The following is a 19118-nucleotide window of genomic DNA, read 5'->3' as shown; positions in this document are numbered from 1 at the left end:
CTTCACAGAGTCACATGCCCTGGACATCCTTATTCAGGTTTCTAAAACATCTGAAATCAGTTTGTTGTTTTTTTTTTTTTGAGACAGAGTCTCACTCTGTTGCCCAGGCTGGAGTGCAGTGGTGTGATCTTGGCTCACTGTAACCTCTGCCTCCCGGGTTCAAGCGATTCTCTTGCCTCAGCGTCCAGAGTAGCTGGGATTACAGGCACTCACCACCACGCCCGGCTATTTTTTGTATTTTCAGTAGGGACAGGGTTTCACCATGTTGGCCAGGCTGGTCTGCTGACCTCAGGTGATCCACAATTTTTTAAAATTTTTATTTATTTATTTATTTATTTATTTATTTTTCTGAAACGAAGTATTGCTCTGTTGCCCAGGCTGGAGTGCAGTGGCACGATCTTGGCTCACTGCAACCTCTGTCTCCCAGGTTCTCGTGTCTCATCCTTCTGAGTAGGTGGGACTACAGGCATGTGCCACCATGGCTGGCTAATTTTTGTTCTGTTTTGTTTTTGAGATGGAGTTTTGCTCTTGTTGCCCAGGCTGGAGTTCAATGGCACGATCTCAGCTCGCTATAACTTCCGCCTCCCCGGTTTGAGTGATTCTCCTGCCTCAGCCTCCCGTGTAGCTAGGATTATAGGTGCGCACCACCATGCCTAGCTCATTTTTGTATTTTTAGTAGAGACAGGGTTTCACCATGTTAGCCAGGCTGGTCTGGAACTCCTCACCTCAGGCGATCCACCTGCCTCGGCCTCCCAAAGTGCTGGGATTACAGGTGTGAGCCACCGTGCCCGGCCAATTCACAGCTAAATTTAACATAAAATACCCGCAATATCTTTCTAGACACGCCGGGTGTTGGGATCGTGTTTGTGGACCAGAAGAACAGAAAGGACATCACTCCTGCATCTGTTGAGAACAGAGCAAGGGGGTTGGTACAGATGACCGTTCATCTTCATTTAACACCAGAGTTCTCAGATTCAGAGAACTAAAACAGGATGTGACTGAAACCAGGGCGGCAGATTCCCCACCCCCGTGCCACGCAAACCGGCACACTCATTGTGCTGAAAGAGATAAAAATCAGTCTTTGGGCTTGAAGGGGAAGAAATCCCGTCATCTCTGCTCTTTGCTGAGATACAGCTCAGTGACTGTGTCAAACTCTGGCCCCAGGCTGCCTATGGCCTAGAAAATATGGAAGGAAAAAAGAAGGAAAATGCTCCTCCATGACAGTCAGCAGCAGATACATTATTCTGACTTTCTTTCCCACTCGTCACACCTTTGCCTTTCCATGCAGAGCCAAGTCTGCGGTTGTGCTTCTCCAGTGTTGACAGGACAGGTCAATATAACCTGCACAGGTAGCTTTGCAAAGCTAGCCATGAACTACCCAGAACTCAGCTGAACTAGGACAAAAAAAGCGGTGGCGAAGACCAACACTCAATTTCCCTTTTCTGCTCCATTCAACAGTAGTTAACACAACAGATGCAAGGTAAGTACATCTAAGCACAGTTGACCTGGATGTGTTGATCTCTGAGACTCAACACGTATTATTTTGCCACTGCTTGGATGAAACTACAAATCCCATAGCAAGATGAAACAAAGGTGGATTTCCAGCCCTACCTACCTGTCCCATTTATTTACAGTGAGGATACTGGATACAACAGAGTGTCCCCCCACATTCATGTCCACCTAGAATGTCAGAATGCAACCTTCTTTGGAAATAGGGATAGATATATATTAGAGATGAAATTATAATAATATAATCATTGTAATTATATAATAATTACAATAATTATATAACAATTATACTTATATGTAATTGTTATATAATTATATATTAACAGTATAATTATATTAATTATGTAATATATTATATATTAATATAAGTTAATATCATATATCATTATATTTTTGATATATATCATGTCAAGATAATTATATAATAATTATAGTATCATTATAATTATATAATTATGGTATTATAATTATATAATTATTATCATTATAATTATATAATATTATACATGAAAGTTACAATCAATTCACAATGATTTAGAGTAGGTCCTAAATCCAATGACTGCTGTTATTATAAAAAGGCCATGTACAATGACACAGAGACAGGGCAGAAGCCATGTGACTTCAGGCAGAGATTGAAGTGACACAGCCATAAGCCACAGAATGCCAAGCGCTGCTTTCACGCCAGAAACCAGAAGGAGGCACGAAGCCATTCTTCCCTCAGAGGCTCCAGAGGAATCAATCTTGCCAATACCTTAATTTCAGACTTCTGGCCTCCTAAACTGTGAGAGGATCAATTTCTGTTATTTTAAGCCACCCAGTGTGTAGTAGTTTATTATAGTAGCTCTAAGAAATTAGCACTGTGAGCACATCATCTAGGTGGCAAAGACTTTCCAGGAGTGGAAAAAGGATGGAGAGTTGGGGTTTGCCAAGTAGCCCAAATGCATTATGGCCCATTGAAGGGCTGAAATGAAACAGGCAGGATGTAGCAGGGAACTGCTCTCTAAGGAAGGGGAAGGAGGCTGGATCTCAATCCCTAGGTTCTCAACTTCTGCAGATTCTTCTATGAATGGAAGCAACAGAACATCTGGTTTGAAAGAGCTCTGCAGGCTCAGGTAATGGCCAATGCCAGCTTTGACCAGTGTGGACCAAAATACAGAGGGCTCTTCCCCCATGCTCTGCTCCAGGAAGAACCCCCCCAGGAACCCCACACCATCCTAGAAGATGGAGAAGGACGAGCACATGATTAGAATGGGATTTCCCATCAGCCCCACGGAAATGGGCTCAATCAGATTTAAAATCTAAAAATGTGTGATTTGAGAGGCTGAGACAGGAGGATTGCTTGAGGCCAGAAGCTCAAGAATAGCCTGGGCAACACAGCAAGACCCCTGACTCTGAAAAATAAGCAAGTACATAAATCAGTCAGGTGTGGTGGCATGCACCTGTACTCTCTCAGCAACTTGGGAGGCTGAGGTGAGAGGACAGCTTGAGCCCAGGATTTCAAGGCTGCAGTGACCTATGATTGCGCTACTGGACTCCAGCCCGGGTGACAGAGCAAGACCTTGTCTCTAAAAATTTAAAAAAAAAAAAAAAAAAAAAAAAAAAAAATTCAAGAATATGACCTTTCTGGTACACTTAAGTTAATGGAATAAAATGCACATTCCCTGGAAGGGTTTTCAATGAGAAAATGTTCAAATACTTTTCACAAATGAATCTTTTGGGCAAATCTTTCTCATTCAAAAACTAGAGAAGCCCCAAAGGGCATTTAAGATAGACAGACCAGCCCTTCATTGACTTACCTTTCTTGGAAGCTAAACCGGTTTCCTTCACACTATTCACGTACAGCCTTCGAATACCATCTTCTTCCACAGAAGAAAGTAAAAACCCTGTGAAACACACAAAGGCAGAATGGCAGGGCTCACACATTTTGAATGTTTAGCAAACAACAGGAAGTGCCTGCTGTGAACTAGGTATGTTTCATGTTTGTCGTTATAGTTCGGAGTGATTGTTTTTTCTTGTTTTACAAAGAAGAAAAGGTATATTTTTAGATCACTCTGGAAGTCACTACTTGTAAAAACAGAGATTACTAGGTATGTCTATCTTCATATTACCTACCAATCAACTCAAAAGGAAAGCAAATTATTTTGTTTAATCTTGCTTCCTGGTAAACGCCATCATTTTTTTCTTTTCCATACTCTCCTCCAAAGCAGAAAACAGAAAGATTAGCTTACCTCAGAGTCCCCAGACATTTTTCATCCAATCTATGTCCTAGAATATGTTACAACTGTACTGTTGGAGGGTGTGTGTTCATCCATATGTATGACTACATGGACACTGGTTTCATTTAATACAATTGTGTAAACAGGAGCAGGATGCAACTCACATTACGAATCTGTAAAATGCGTAACATATTACAGAAACTGTACCTGATTTCACACTCTAGCAGTATCGGATCAGAAGATTATCTTATACTTCTCTGGACTTCCAGAGCTCAAAGCCAATTTGCTAATTAACCTTGGGCTCTGCTTCATCCTTCAGAGAGGAAAGCAGAGTGAGGCCCAGGTATTCTATGTGGCTTGAGGATCCTAGGTACTCAAAACTCTATGGTTACAGGTCCTGGTCACTCCTGTTTCCAGACCGCCTCATGTAAAATTCTTCCCTAATCAATTACGTCAATGTCCACAATGAATACCTATTTTGCTAAAGGAAAGAAATACCTTTGCAGATATTTCTACAAAGGACAATGGGAACACACATCATTGTATATATCTGCAATAATTTCAGCTCTGGGAGAAAAATCATCCCATAATATAGATAGCTGTTTTAATGCTGAGGGGAAAGCAGTGGATGAAAAAAAAAAAACAAACAAACAGGCAAACAGCAAAACAGAATTACAAGACTGGGTCCCAGGGAGTCATTGAGCTTTCTGAGGCCATGTCATGATGAACACATGGCTTTTTGTTTAGTTTATAGGACCAGGAAATGGATTACCTCACATAGGCAAAACAGCTAATTGCCATCGCCTTCTCAAGTACCATAACATCCTCAGATAGGGAACAGCACAGGGCACCCCTGAAAACTCTCCAAAGTCATTTCATTCTCTTATTTTAAATTCTCTTCTTTCAGCAACTTCTAACTTTCAGATTAAGGGTCAAGAAGCCCTGCTGAAGTCAAAATATTTTTACACAAGAACCGTTTAAGTTACATGAGCCTTAACACAGGTGTATTTATCTGCATTGTAGTAGAAAATTTCTTTAAAAATCTGTTAGGACAGAGAGAATCAAGGGCTATGTCATAGGAAAAAATGAATAGGACTCATCTAAATATTGGAATTTCCTTTCTGAAATGCCACCATTCTATTACATTCTGAGACCTTTTTTTTTTTTTTTTTTTTTTTTTAAAGAGACAGGGTCTTGCTCTGTCCCCTAGGCTGGAATGCAGTGGTGTGATCATAGCTCATTGTACCTTCAAACTCCTGGGTTCAGGCAATTCCCTACCTCATCTACCAGAAGAGCTGGGGACTACATGTAAGTGCTACCATGCTTGGCTAATTTTTTTAATTTTTTAATTTTTTTGTGGAGATGGGGTCTTACTATGTTGCCCAGGCTGGTCTCAAACTCCTGGCCTCGTGCGATCCTCCCACCTCTGCCTCTCACAGTGTTGACATTGCAGGTGTGTACTACTGAGCCTGGCCCCAGTTTTTTTTCTATTAAAAAATTAGCACCCCTGTGGGTTACCAGGAAACACCTTTGCTTAACTGGAAGATGGCAAGAGAGGCAACACGGTGAGAACCTGTTGCAAGTCACCTGAAGCCAAGTTGATGGAGACACCTCAGGTATTGATTTGTTCCATTCCCTCTTGTTTTTTTTGTTTTGTTTTTGTTTTTTTGAGATGGAGTCTCATTCTGTTGTCTAGACTGGAGTGCAGTGGTGCGATCTCAGCTCACTACAACCTCTGCCTCCTGGGTTAAAGCGATTCTCCTACCTCAGCCTCCCTAGTAGCTGGGATTACAGGCACACACTACCACACTCAGCTAATTTTTCTAATTTTGGCAGAGATGGGATTTCGTCTGCTGGCCAGACTGGTCTCAAACTCCTGACTTCAAGTGATCCACCCGCCTCGGCTTCCCGAAGTGCTGGGATTACAGGTGTGAGCCACCATACCCGGCCATTCCCTGTTTTCTTGGTCTTCTTTTTTTATAATCAAAAGGTTAAAAATAGGAGTGAGAATAGAGGAGACTTCTAGTCTGAGGACTGAAATTGATTATGTAATTTGTACCGGACAACTGGGTAAAAAGAATGGGTCTGAGAAACAGATCAGACATCTCTAATTAGTGGGGAAATCTCTATGACAGGAAAGAGGATGGGAGAAAGGATAATGGACCTAAGCTCCTTTTTTGAAGATCACCCAAATGAAAGCCAAAAATTTACCAAAGTGAATAGCACTTTAGCTCTGTACTGGAATTCATACTGGACACTGGTTTAGGGGTCAAACAGGAGCCCCCTCTCACTGTTCCAGGAAGGCAGCCCTCCCCACACCTTGCCTTGCAACAAACATGTGAGCAGCTTCCATTTAAAGTTGCCAATACTTTGCACACTAGGGGGAAAACATTATAACCATCTCCTATAGGAACAAATATAAAGGAAATTATGAAATATCCTACAGCGGGAATATGTGGAGCTGAATGAAGAACATAATGCTTTTAACAGTTAATCAGCAAAGTCAGATCTATTTCTTTTAAATAGGATAGCAATGTTGTAACTCTCAGCAGACAACTCTAATATCGTCCAAAATGATTGCCAACAGGGGGCAGAGGGAAATTATTCAATATAAATCGATATATCCACCAATTGGAAGGCTGTTCGCTTCAAACACAGGAACGGATCATGAGTGGCAACTGGAATAATGATCAGGAGAATGAAGGAAGTGCTTAAAACTAAGTGATGAGACTATGGTCGGGCGTGGTGGCTCATGCCTATATCTTAGCACTCTTGGGAGGCAGAGGCGGGAGGAATGCATGAGCCCAGGAGTTTGAGACCAGACCTGGCAACATAGTGAGACCCTGTCTCTACAAAAAAAATTTTTTTTAATTAGCTGGGCATGGTGGCACGTGCCTTATAGTCCCAGCTACTTGGGAGGCTGAGGTGGGAAGGATGGCTTGAGCCTAGGAGGCTGAGGCCGCAGGGAGTCCTGATCCCACCACTGCACTCCAGCCTCAGCGACAGAGTAAGATCCTGTCTCAAAAAAGAAAAAAGAAACTAAGAACAAACTCATGAGATGAACCACCAAAAGATTCCTCACCCTGGAAAAACCATAACATGGTAAACAATAGAGAATTACTCAAAACTAGAGTCCAGGATACAACGAAAATTCAGGTAACAAGCACAGGCACCTATAACGTGAGGAGAACACATGACTAAAAAATATAATAGTACTAGAGGTACCCAGAGAAAAGGAATACTAAGCTGCTGAAATGATGCATTCTTCTACTTCAAGGCAGCCTAGGGCCTCATGCTTAGTCTAAGTGTCATGTAATTGGATATGTGAACCAATTTCAACAGTAAGGTCTGGGAGTGAGCTGAAGGCTGCGGTGGAGAGAGGGGCAAGAGAGAGAAATTAAGTAAATCTTCCCTCTTTAAACGTGTTCAGTCAGTTGGATTATTAAATTATATTTTCCTCCCTAAAGTGTTCTAAAATAGAAAGCAGCATTTGATCTGTATGGTGAGGTGTTTTTGTGTTTGTGCCAGTAGCTTTTACTTGTACCGAATTCAGTATCTAACCTGAAGCCACTTAGCGGGGTGTTAATATTACATACAGATGGGCTGGATTTCGACTCTGTGGTAGCTTTTAATCCAGAGGCAATCAGATCTCTGAGGACTGGGGGAATCTTTCACCTCTTCAATCAATATGCTGTTGGAACATCACATGCCAAACCAACGGAGCACGGAGAAGAAGTGATTTAACTGAGCTTATTAGCCATGCGTGGCAGGGCTTTTCTTTTCTTTTTTTTTTTTTCTTTGAAATGGAGTCTCACTCTGTCACCAGGCTGGAGTGCAGTGGCGCGAAATCGGCTCACTGCAACCTCTGCCTCCCGGGTTCAAGTGATTCTCCTGCCTCAGCCTCCTGAGTACCTGGGACTACAGGCGCGTGTCACCACGCCCAGCTAATTTTTGTATCTTTAGTAGAGACGCGGTTTCATCATGTTGGCCAGGATGGTCTCGATCTCTTGACCTCGTGATCCACCCGCCTTGGCCTCCCAAAATGCTGGGATTACAGGCGTGAGCCTCTGCGTCTGGCCTGTGGCAGGGCTTTTCAAAGTGAAGTCCAGGAACAGGTGCCAACTGTTGGCTAATGGCAGTAACGTAAGGACAGAAATCGAGACTAAAGCACTGAGAACCTCTCGGAGCCTTGACATTGCCACAACCTCTAAGCATGGAATTTAGTATTTCACAAAAGCAGTGGTAGTTACAAAAGAGTGGAAATTAAAACAAAACAAAATATCTGCTTCTTTGCATCAGATGGATTGAGAAGCACTGTCTGTAATACTCTCAAGACTGATGCCTGGTGCCCTGTCATACCTTCCTCAGAGGGTAAAAGTAAATGGGTTCTGTGAGTAATTCAGTGACTTTAATAAAAAGCATTAAAAAGTATACAAACGATAGCAGTTTTATGCCCAGTTCCAATTTTGGGGTCCCTGAATCACTTAATCTTAGAATTAGAGTCCAAGAGCTTTGAAATTCAGCCTTCTGAACTTGATCTTTGCTAGTTTATCTTTACTCAACAAAAATTAAGTAAACTGAAGAGAAAAAGAATAATCATTATGGGAGCATCTAATTTTGGAGGATCCAGGCACTTCACTGCCACCAATTACAGCTCTAATTACTGAGGTCGGCTTTTTGCTGCATAATAAGCCGCTCATAAACATTTATTCCTTGCCATGAGAAACATTCTCCTAGCTTTATGATGTCTTTACTTTTAAGGTCAAGAAATAAACAGCATAAAGTTATAATGCAAGTGGCCAGGGTTCAAAATTGGGTTCTCTTCATTCGGCCCAAATCCTCTATTGAGTATTCTGAGATGAAGATTGGTGGCCTACAGGGGAAGGTGTAGAAGGAATATAATATCCCACTGCTCAGAAAAGAGTTTAAAGATTTTCAAATGCTAAAAAGCTGAATAACTTTGGCCAGGTGCAGTGGCTCATGCCTGTAATCCCAGCACTTTGGAAGGCTGAGGTGGGTGGATCAGTTGAGGTCAGGAGTTCAAGACCATTCTGGCCAACACGGTGAAACCTGTCTCTTCTAAGAAAAGTTCAAAAATCAGCCGGGCATGGTGGCACATGCCTGTAATCTCAGCTACTCGGGAGGCAGAGGTTGGAGTGAGCTGAGATCGCATCACTGCTGGGTGACAGAGGGAAACTGTGTCCTTTAAAGAAAAGAAGGAAAGAAAGAAAGCTTAATAACTTGATTCAGAGAGATTTTTTTTTTTTTTTTTTTTTTTGAGACAGAGTCTCGCTCTGTTGCCCAGGCTGAAGTGCAGTGGCATGATCTTGGCTTACCGCAAGCTCCGCCTCCCGGGTTCACACCATTCTCCTGCCTCAGCCTCCCGAGTAGCTGGGACTACAGGCGCCCGCCACTGTCCGGCTAATTTTTTGTATTTTAAGTACAGCTGCGGTTTCACCGTGTTAGCCGGGATGCTCTCGATCTCCTGACTTTGTGATCTGCCCGCCTCGGCGTCCCAAAGTACTGGGATTACAGGCGTGAGCCACCATGCCCGGCCGGTTCAGGGAGAAATCTTAAGTGAACATATGCGGTAGTCTTTATGTCTTTCCACCAGGAACTTTGTTCTCCTTCTACCAAACAGTAGAATCACACTTCTACGCTCCCTTGTAGGTAGGTATGGCTGTGTGACTTACTTTGGCCAATGAATTGGGAGTAGGACAACATCTGCTTTCCCACCTCCTCTTTCCCCTCTGCTGAGTGACAAGCACTGTCCCAGGTGGCAGCTGCTCCAGGCCTGGGTGTGGAATGAGGACAACGTATGGAGTCCCAGCCAACCCACAAGGGATGCATGGTGAATGTGAGAAATAAATGTCACTGTTTTGAGCCACCGGGCTTTGGTGGCTGTCTGTCACCTCAGCTAACCTCGCCGCTCCTGACTGAGCACAGTATGGATTTTCCTCACTTAATTTACTCAGGCACCAATTCTGTGACTATTCAAGCCATACACACACTGTAATGCTAAGTAAAGAAGACTGGTCTTAAACATATGGAAAGGAATATATATTTAACTCCACCAGAATGTAGACAACCGCCTAGGAAAGTGTTAACACAGCAGGCATGACTGCTGTTCTTCGAAAGGCCCGCTTACAAATTTGGACCTTGGCTGGCATCCTGAGAACCTGGATTTTGGGAGGGTTCCCAACACCCTAAGTGGTTCACAGTGCCTAAACTGTGTGTACAAACAATGGGATTCATGGTGAACACCTACTTTCCTCCTGGGAGTCTGGAATTTTGGTGCATGCTAGGCAGAGCTTGCCTAGGGAACCAGCCTCCCCAGAAACGCCCTGGGCACTGAGTCTCTAACCACCTTCCCTAGGAGGGAGCATTTCTCAGGTGTCCTCACAACTTGGTGCTGGGGAAGTTATCCTCATTCTATGTGACTCCACTGAAACAGGGCTCGCTGAAGCTCACACCTGGTTTCCCCTAGACTTTGCTCCATGCGTTTCTTCCCTTTGCTGATTTTGCTTTGTATTGATATAGGAGTTAAGATGAAATGATTTAGGCACAGAGTGAAAGGAAGAAAGTCCTCAGTAAGGTTTTCCTTTTAATGAAAAGCAGCCCCCAAATAATTTTCTTTTCTAACAAAAAGCAGCCTGTAAAATCGAGCCGCACACATAGACACCGGTGAATGCTGGCAGTTGTGCCAATAGGAAAAGGCGAGCTGGAACTAAGCATGTACAAAACGGCGGCTCCATCCTCTCTTCTCTTTGCCAGCCACCTGTACAGTAAGGAGCAGTGAACACGGCCCCGGCCAGGCAAAGACGCCATTTGCATAATAAAGTTAGGACGGGGCAGCCAGCTTCCCTGCGTGCTGTGTAGACGTCACACCTGGTCCAACCAATCTGTGCGCCCTATGTAAATCTGACACCACCTCCTCAAGCCTGGCTATAAAATCTTCCACCGCTGGCCGGAAGACCCACTGGGGCACCCCTCTCTCTGTGCAGGAGAGACAGCTATTCTCCTTTCTCTTTTTTTGCCTATTAAACCTCTACTCCTAAACCCACCTGTGTGTCTGCATCTGTGATTCCGTTGGCGTGAGACAATGAACCTTGGGTATTCACCCAAGACAATGAAGCCACTTCAGTATAACTTTGCTATAAAAAAATCATAGTTGTGAGTATGACCAGATGCTGAGCTCTGCGGGTCTTCCTAGTGAATCAGCAAACCTAGGGATGGTCTTGGGGATCCCGCAACACAAAACCAAAGTAAGTTCCTTTAACAAGCCTTGTATGAGAAGGGAGGATAATGTCTATGTTTTCAAGAGCAGGGTATAAAAGAATAATTTCTATATTACTAAGGTACATCATAGTATATGTTAAACAAAAATTATGGGAGGCCACTGCTGTGAACTGAGTTCCTGCATTACGCCCAAAAGGCCATATCAAATAAAAAATGGAAATCACTCATGCCGGATGCTGCATAATCAAACTAAAACTTTCAGGAAGCAGGTAGATCCCCAAACAGACCAGTTTTTCCTGAAAACAAGAGATTCTGGTCTACCATAGTCAGCAAAATAAGTATGTCCCTTCTGCTTTAACCCTTACAAAAAAGTAACCTGAAGTAAGGTAATGTTCAACAATCAGGTTTCTTCTTCCACTGTTCTGTTTCCTTGTCTCCACCTTACAAAAATCACTGTTCTGCCATTGCCCAGAGGGAGCTCTCATTCTGTTTTGTAGAATGGAGGCCGCCCCATGCACGAATCACAAATAAAAGCCAATGAGATTTATAACTAAACTAGTTGTAATTTCATCTTTTGACATATAAAATAATCTACCCACTTCCTTTTTATGACAGGAGAACCCCAATAACTAAAGTTATGAAATTTAATACCAAAGTCTACATCGTACCCAGAGTAAATATCCCTTTTTTCCCCTAGTGTGGCTACCCTCCACAGCACAGGAGCCAGATATACTGTCTGTTTGAGATAGGACCCAAAGGCATTTTGTTGAACTGTAAATACATACACTCTTACATAAGAAATGCTTTATCTTAAAACACAAAGAAACATAAACTTACCGTAAGTATCTGCAGCTGTGTCTGACTTCTCAATGTGGATGCTCTGAGTGACTTTTGGACAGATTTCAATTTCTTTGTATAGCTGAAAGTTACAAACAGAAATCTAATTAAAATTTCATTGTAACTAACACTAAAAAATCGTCATTTCATAAATCTATTTTTTCACAAGTGATACTTATGTGAATTTGCCCTTCACAATCTTTTCATTAAACGGAACTCATTAAGAGTTAAAAAGTAAAAGTAAAAACTTACAACTGTCATCCTCAAACACAGCCACAGTTTGGTTTCTACATAATTCCTCCACATCACTCTCTATCTATTCCTACTCAATGTCTTCCACAGACCTGAAAAATAATGCTAAAGTAATGGAGGCCTCTAGCTGTGGGGAGAAAGAAGTTTATTAAAATCAGGAAGAGGTTATAAAGATCTTGGTATGGAATTCATGGAAATAAGATAAATCTCTATGCTTCCCTTCCAAAAAGTTCATGATAGTACAAATAAGTAGAGACAAATGATAGCATTGAAACAGAAAACAAATTACATAAAGGAGGATATTCTTTTTTTAGCCACTGAACTTTATCGAAATTAGCTAGAATACTGAAGTACACAAATTAATCAGCCCTCTAAAAGCCCAAGAAAGGAAATAACTTATGACTAAGTCCTCAAAAGCAATTGCAACAAAAAAGAAAATGGAAAAGTGAGACCTAATTAAACTAAAGAGCTTCTGCACAGAAAAAGAAATTATACACAGACAACCTACAGTATGAGAGAAAATATTTGCAAACTATGCATCTGACAAAGGTGTAATATCCAGAATCTATAAGGCACTCAAATCAACAAAAAATGAATAATCTCATCAAAAAATGGACAAAAGACATGAACAGGCACTTCTCAAGACATATATGTGGTCAATAAATACATGAAAAAATGTACACATCGCTAATCATCAGAGAAATGTAAATCAAAACCACAATGAGATACCATCTCACACCAGTCAGAATGGCTATTATTAAAAAGCAAAAAAAAAAAACAACAAATGCTGGTGAGGCTGCAGAGAGAAGGGGATGCTTTTCTTTTTTTTTTTTTTTTCTTTTGAGACGGAGTGTTGCTCTGTTGCCCAGGCTGGAGTGCAGTGGCGAGATCTCGACTCACTGCAACCTCTATCTCCAGGGTTCAAGCAACTCTCCTGCCTTAGCCTCCCGAGTAGCTAGGATTACAGGCGTTTGCTGCCACATCTGGCTTTTTTTTTTTTTTTTTTTTTGTGTGTGTATTTTTAGTAGAGACAGGGTTTCGCTATGTTGGCCATGCTGGTCTCGAACTCTGATCTCAAATGATCCGCCCGCCTCAGCCTCCCAAAGTGCAGGGATTACAGGCGTGAGCCACCATGCCCAGCCCAGAAGGAAATGCTTATACACTGTTGTTGGGAATGTAAATTAGTTCAGCCACTGTGGAAAGCAGTTTGGAGATTTCTCAAAGAACTTAAAACAGAACTACCACTTGACTCAGCTATCCCATTACTTGGTATACATCCAGAAGAAAATAAATCATTCTACCAAAAAGACACGTGCACTTGTATGTTCATGGCAGCACTATTCACAATAGCAAAGATGTGGAATCAATCTATATGCCCACCCAGCGTGGACTGGATAAAGAAAACGTACATGTATACCACGGAATACTATGTAGCCATGGAAAAGAACAAAATCACGTCCTTTGCAGCAACACAGAAGCAGCTGGAAGCCATTCTTCTACGTGAATTAACACAGGAACAGAAAACCAAATACCTTCTCACTTACAACTAGGGGCTAAACAATGAGTACTCATGGACATAAAAATGGCAACAATAGATACTGGGGACTACCAGAGAGGGAAGGAAAGAGGAGGAGAAGGGTTGTGGAACTAACTGCTGGGCACTAGGCTTACTACCTAGGTGACAGGATCAATAGTACCCCAAACCTCAGCATCATGGAATATACTCAGGTAACAAACCTGCACATGTGCCCTTTGAATCTAAAATAAGAGTCAATATTATTTAAAAAATTTTTTAAACAACAAAGGCTGGAAAAAGAGCTTTATGCATAGTCAAGATAAGAACGATGCAAAGTTCACCCACCGGAAACATTGTTTAAATTAATCGATATTTCATTTTCAAATGTCAAGATCTATCATCAAGACAATAACTTACGGAGTTCTGACCATATGTCATGCCTCTCACACTAACTCCAAGAGACAAGCGTGATCTCCATTTTACAAATAAAGGCCAGAGCCTAAAGAGAAAGCACTTTGCTAAGTTCAGACGACCAGTTCACACACAGCTGGGATTATGACCCAGGGCTCACTGGCTCCAGAGCTGCACTCTTTCCACTACACTACAATGCCTCCCAGATCAGCTCTCACCGGAACACAGGGTATGAAAGCAAAGGGAACCTACTCTCCTAGGTCAGTCAAAGGTTCAAATCCAAAATTTATAATAAAAACCCACAAACAAATAGATGTGTCAAATGCTCATATAGATTTTTTAAATTGTTACTCTATCTTGAAATGAAAACCAATTTTGAGCCAAGGTCAGGAACCAAAACTGTGGCCGTCAGCACAAAAGAGAAGTCTTGATGATTTTCTAAACTTGCCCGCATCTCTGACCACACAGCCATTTGTCCAGAAACGATTGTATTCGGGCAGGTAGAAAAGAGTGGCCAGTTTCTTCCCTTTATTTGCTTGGGGCATTTGAGAGGTCAGCATAATACTTGTGACTCAGGAGCCTGGAAAGCGTTTGCTATAATAGAATGCTAAGGAGTGCGGGGGGTAGGAATGTGGACAGGATGGCTTGGATCCTCTTAAACACCTTAATTTAATGCATCTCCCACCACATGTGACATGTCAAGGGCATGACTGAATGTGGCTTTAGTGCTATACTTTAGAAATGTTTCATACAAATAAATTTACAAGTAAGAAGAAATCAGTTATACTACTTTTTCATTCAGAAAACAGCCACCAAAACTCTAAATACTAAATTCAATAAGGTTTACAGTATATACCCTAACACCACAGAATGCTCGATGGAACGTTATCAACTACATTCACTTCAACTCAGTAGGAACCTTAGGTTTATTTTTTAAAACTTTCTTCAAGTGCCAAACCCTTCCTCCAGGTGGCAGTATATAACTGTTTGTTTTAATCATTTCCACAGGATCTAGTGGGAATCCAGCTTTGTGCATTATCTTTCCTATTTTTTCATAATACTACTTCCTAGTTTTCTTTGGAATTAGTGTGAATATCATTGCGTCTTTTGCTGGTCTCAGACAGCAACTCAGTATCATATAGACAGGCCAGCTGGCCACAACATCCTGATTACACTAAAGCCAGGTTTAGTGAACAACACGAAAACTATATAGAATTTCAAGAAGGGTTTATACTTTAAAATGTATTTTCAATGCAACCACAATATCTGGAACTAGAAGTTTTGAAATTCAGTAGTTTTATACATAAACACACTTAACGATGAAATAGCTCACACCTTCCCTTTCTTTTATTAAACTGATAATGTTGCAACTTTCCCTGTTTTCAAAAACTGGATGAGAAGAACACCAGATTTTAAGAAACAAATTGCTTACCTAGGCTCTTGAGTTCTCACAAAATCAGGATCATTTCTTTCTCTGTCTCCTTTGGGTGGTTTGGTCTGAGCCACCGTCATGCTCTTGCCTGACAAAGACTCTCTGCAGCCTCCTGTGGGCCCTGGCTACGCATCCTCTCATGCCCTGTGGGCCACTCATCCGCCACAGTGAGCGTTTCAAAACAGATGCCCAACAATGTCCTTTCTCTCTGGGGTTTCCCATGGCACTTAGGCTCTACATGGCCTATCCTTTCTCCCTCTTCCCCTCGTCTCCTGCATTCCCCCTTTTGCACCCTCTCCACCAATCCTCCTCACACACCAGGTAAGCCACCTCCACCATGGCCAACCTCCCTCTGCCTGGGCCTTAGCCAGCTTTGTTCTCTCAGCCTAGAACTTTTTTTTTTTTTTTTTTTGAGACAGAATCTGGCTTTGCTACCCAGGCTATGGAGTGCAGTGGCGCGATCTCGGCTCCCTGTAACCTCCGCCTCCTGGGTTCAGGCGATTCTCCTGTCTCAGCTTCCCGAACAGCTGGAACTATAGGCGTGTGCCACCACGTCTGGCTAATTTTTGTATTTTGAGTAGAGATGGGGTTTCACCATGTTGGCCAGGCTGGTCTCGAACTCCTGACCTGAGGGGATCCGCCTGCCTCAGCCTCCCAAAGTGCTGGGATTACAGGCGTGTGCCAGCCTATAACACTTGTCTGCAGAATACCTCTATGACTCCACTCCCTCACTTCACTCACTCACCCTGCTCAAACATCACATCTAAAAAAAAAAAAAAAAAAACCACGAAAAATAAGTAAAATAAAATTAAAAAGCAACAAGACCTGCTGCAGATGCATCATCTCCCTCTGTCTACTTGCCCCAACTTCTTGTCTCTCTAGGCTTTGAACATTCCCTGACATATTATTACACATTCGCACGTATTTTTACCTGTTTCTGCAGACCTGAATACAGGTTCCACCAGGAACAGAATTGTTTTGGTGTATTCCCAGTGCCTAGAACAGCTAGAATAGTGCCAGGCATACAAATGCTAAATAAATATTTGCTAGATGATAGCTGGGTGTGGTGGTGGGCACCTGTAGTCCCAGCTACTTGGGAGGCTGAGGCAAGAGAATCACCTGAACCCAGGAGGCAGAGGTTGCAGTGAGCTGAGACTGGCCCACTGCACTCCAGCCTGGGCAACACAATGAGACTCTATTTCAAAATATATATATATTTGCTGGATGAGTGAATAAATAAATTGATCAGTGTTTCTGCAAACTTTATTTCTACCTGTCACTTTATTAAAAAATGCATTTCATGTGGGTTTTTGAAAAGCACTTCCATAGACTACAATCATGTACATGATCATTCCGTGGACCGGACCCAACAAACAAGTCATCGTGAAAAAGTGGCCAAACAGGTATTGCTTGTATTAACAACACAACCAGCAAAGCAGATAAATCAATGGCTAACTATTCCTGGTTATCCATAAGCAAGAGAATCCCCTGACCCCCAAAATAAACACACTAGACCCTCCGAAAAGATCTTTAAAACATACTACATACTTTTGCTAGTAACTATGGGTCTTGCTACTAAAGACTGTTTGACAAAACAATGGCATAGAATAAAATATCCTGGGAGAGTCATGCATGAATGAGTCATTTATAGGGAAATGGCTTTAACACTTGAAGCTTCCCATGTCCATCAAAATCAAAATGGGGATGAGCCAGGGAAGCCAATTAACTGTGTGTGGTCTGATGCTTATTCAGTAAGGACAAGACATTGAATACCTGCAGCCTCTCAAAAAGCATACAGGAATGCTGTTCAGAAACCCCCTGTCTCCAGAATGACACTATGTGCAGCTTAATGGCCTAAAGCAGGGATTCAAAAGCAGGGACCCATGGATAGAGTTCAAGTGGTCTGTGAATGTGGATGATAATAAACAGTGATATTGGCTAGGTGCGGTGGCTCACGCCTGTAATCCCAGCACTTTGGGAGGCCAAGGCAGGTGGATCACGAGGTCAGGAGTTCAAGACCAGCCTGGCCAAGATGGTGAAACCCCGTCTCTATTAAAAATACAAAAAGTAGTTGGGCGTGGTAGCAGGCACCTGTAATCCCAGCTACTCGGGAGGCTGAGGCAGGGAGTTGTTTGAACCTGGGCGACGGAGGTTGAAGTGAGCCAAGATTGCGCCTCTGCACTCCAGACTGGGTGACAGAGCAAAACTTCGTCACAAAAAAAAAAAAAAAGTGATATCTTTGTATTTATAAACCTTAAACTGAAAATCAGCATTTTCTTTTATCCTAAATGAACGTAGGCAACAAACATAGTAAAATAGTAGCAGTGCCTGTGACTCTGTCACGAACAGAAATCACAGTTATTTTCATATCATGTTTTAGCTGCTGCTAATGTCTCAAAATATTACTTATTCTCATCCTTCCTTAGAACAGTGGTAGCTATTAGGTCTACCGCTAGGTCTTGTAATTTAATGGTCTAGCTATTAGGTTTATGTCTACCTATTAAGTCTTATAATTTAATGAGCTAATAAATAAGAACATATATTACCTATAATTCAAAAAATATTTTTGAGAACTATTTCCATATATTTAGGGCACAGGTAAGCCTATGTATTCTATTTTATGTGATTGAAAATATCATTCTGAGAAGGGGTCTAGAGGCTCCACCAGGCTACCAAATGTATCCAAAGGACAAAATAGTTAAGAACCTTGGTTGAAACAGAGGTTTTGCAAGACTGTGGCATTTGCATCCTTAGAGATCTATGGGCTGGAGCCCTTCTGCAACAGGCCAAGAAATAACACTATGGTCTCCCTGTACTTTAGATTCTTTTAAAATACATATATAGCTATCTGCATACAAAAATTGTAGATCCAAACAGACTAAGCTTGGCACACCTTAGTCTCCTATGTTGGAGGAGACCACACAATGGGCAAGGCTTAAAAATAATAAATGAGTCCATATAATTTCAAAAACTATGTCTGAAGTACCTATACCTCTTATGTGTAAAATATGACGAACATGGTACCTGGTTAGGTAAGATCCCTACAATTCAGGATGCAAAATATTCATTAACCCCAAGACGCAAAATATGTAATCTAATAACTCTTCTAGTGTTAGTAGGAAAGCACTTCCCTTCTTTAAGTAAGAAAAAAGGGTTTTCTTTCCTCTACTCATACAGCAGCACCAAGAACTGGCCTTCTCCCTAGGCCAGAAAAAGAATACATCAGCTCTCTCTGTTAAAGGTACTGAACACAGAACAGTTATCGATTTAAGTGATAGTTTAAAAAGGGCTCATTATTTTGATCATCTTCTATTGCATAACATGTTAAAAGTGTTACAAAAGCACACCCTCTCTTATATTTCCTTAAAAGCCCTTATAGGGGCACGAGGTAACTTTTTAGGTAACAGAAATGTTCCAAAGCATGATCGCAGTAGTGGAAACAAAACTGTATACATTTGTCGAAACTCCTTGGATTGTGTCCTTAAAGTTGGCGAGGGTTTTCTGAAATGTAAAATATACCTCAATAAAGTTGACTAAAAACAGAATTTCCTACTCATTTTTAAATCATGCTTCCCTTTTCCAAAAAGAGAATAATACTTGGGTTTAAACGTTCAGTTCCGCTTTCTGTGGTGAAACCCTGTCTGAAGTCACTGTTATTCACACATCCATGGCAAGCAGTCAGAGCCCCCAGAGGAATGACTAAGTA

At 41.9% G+C, this 19118-nt stretch overlaps 1 protein-coding gene across 2 annotated transcripts in view; it reads right to left on the bottom strand.

Moving 5' to 3' along the window:
* The window catches only part of TIAM1 (TIAM Rac1 associated GEF 1), a 451288-nt gene that overhangs the window by 65010 nt on the left and 367160 nt on the right, over window positions 1–19118 (bottom strand). For both annotated transcript variants that reach the window (XM_023190306.1, XM_023190298.1), the window contains 2 exons: window positions 11802–11883; window positions 3306–3392 (listed from right to left, as the gene is read on the bottom strand). In XM_023190306.1, the coding sequence (XP_023046074.1) occupies window positions 3306–3392; window positions 11802–11883 (169 nt within the window). The remainder of the gene's footprint in view (window positions 1–3305; window positions 3393–11801; window positions 11884–19118) is intronic.

Source organism: Piliocolobus tephrosceles, chromosome 19, assembly GCF_002776525.5.
Source record: "Piliocolobus tephrosceles isolate RC106 chromosome 19, ASM277652v3, whole genome shotgun sequence".
In the NCBI taxonomy this organism is placed as follows: Eukaryota; Metazoa; Chordata; class Mammalia; order Primates; family Cercopithecidae; genus Piliocolobus; species Piliocolobus tephrosceles.
This window is presented reverse-complemented; position numbering and strand designations above follow the sequence as displayed.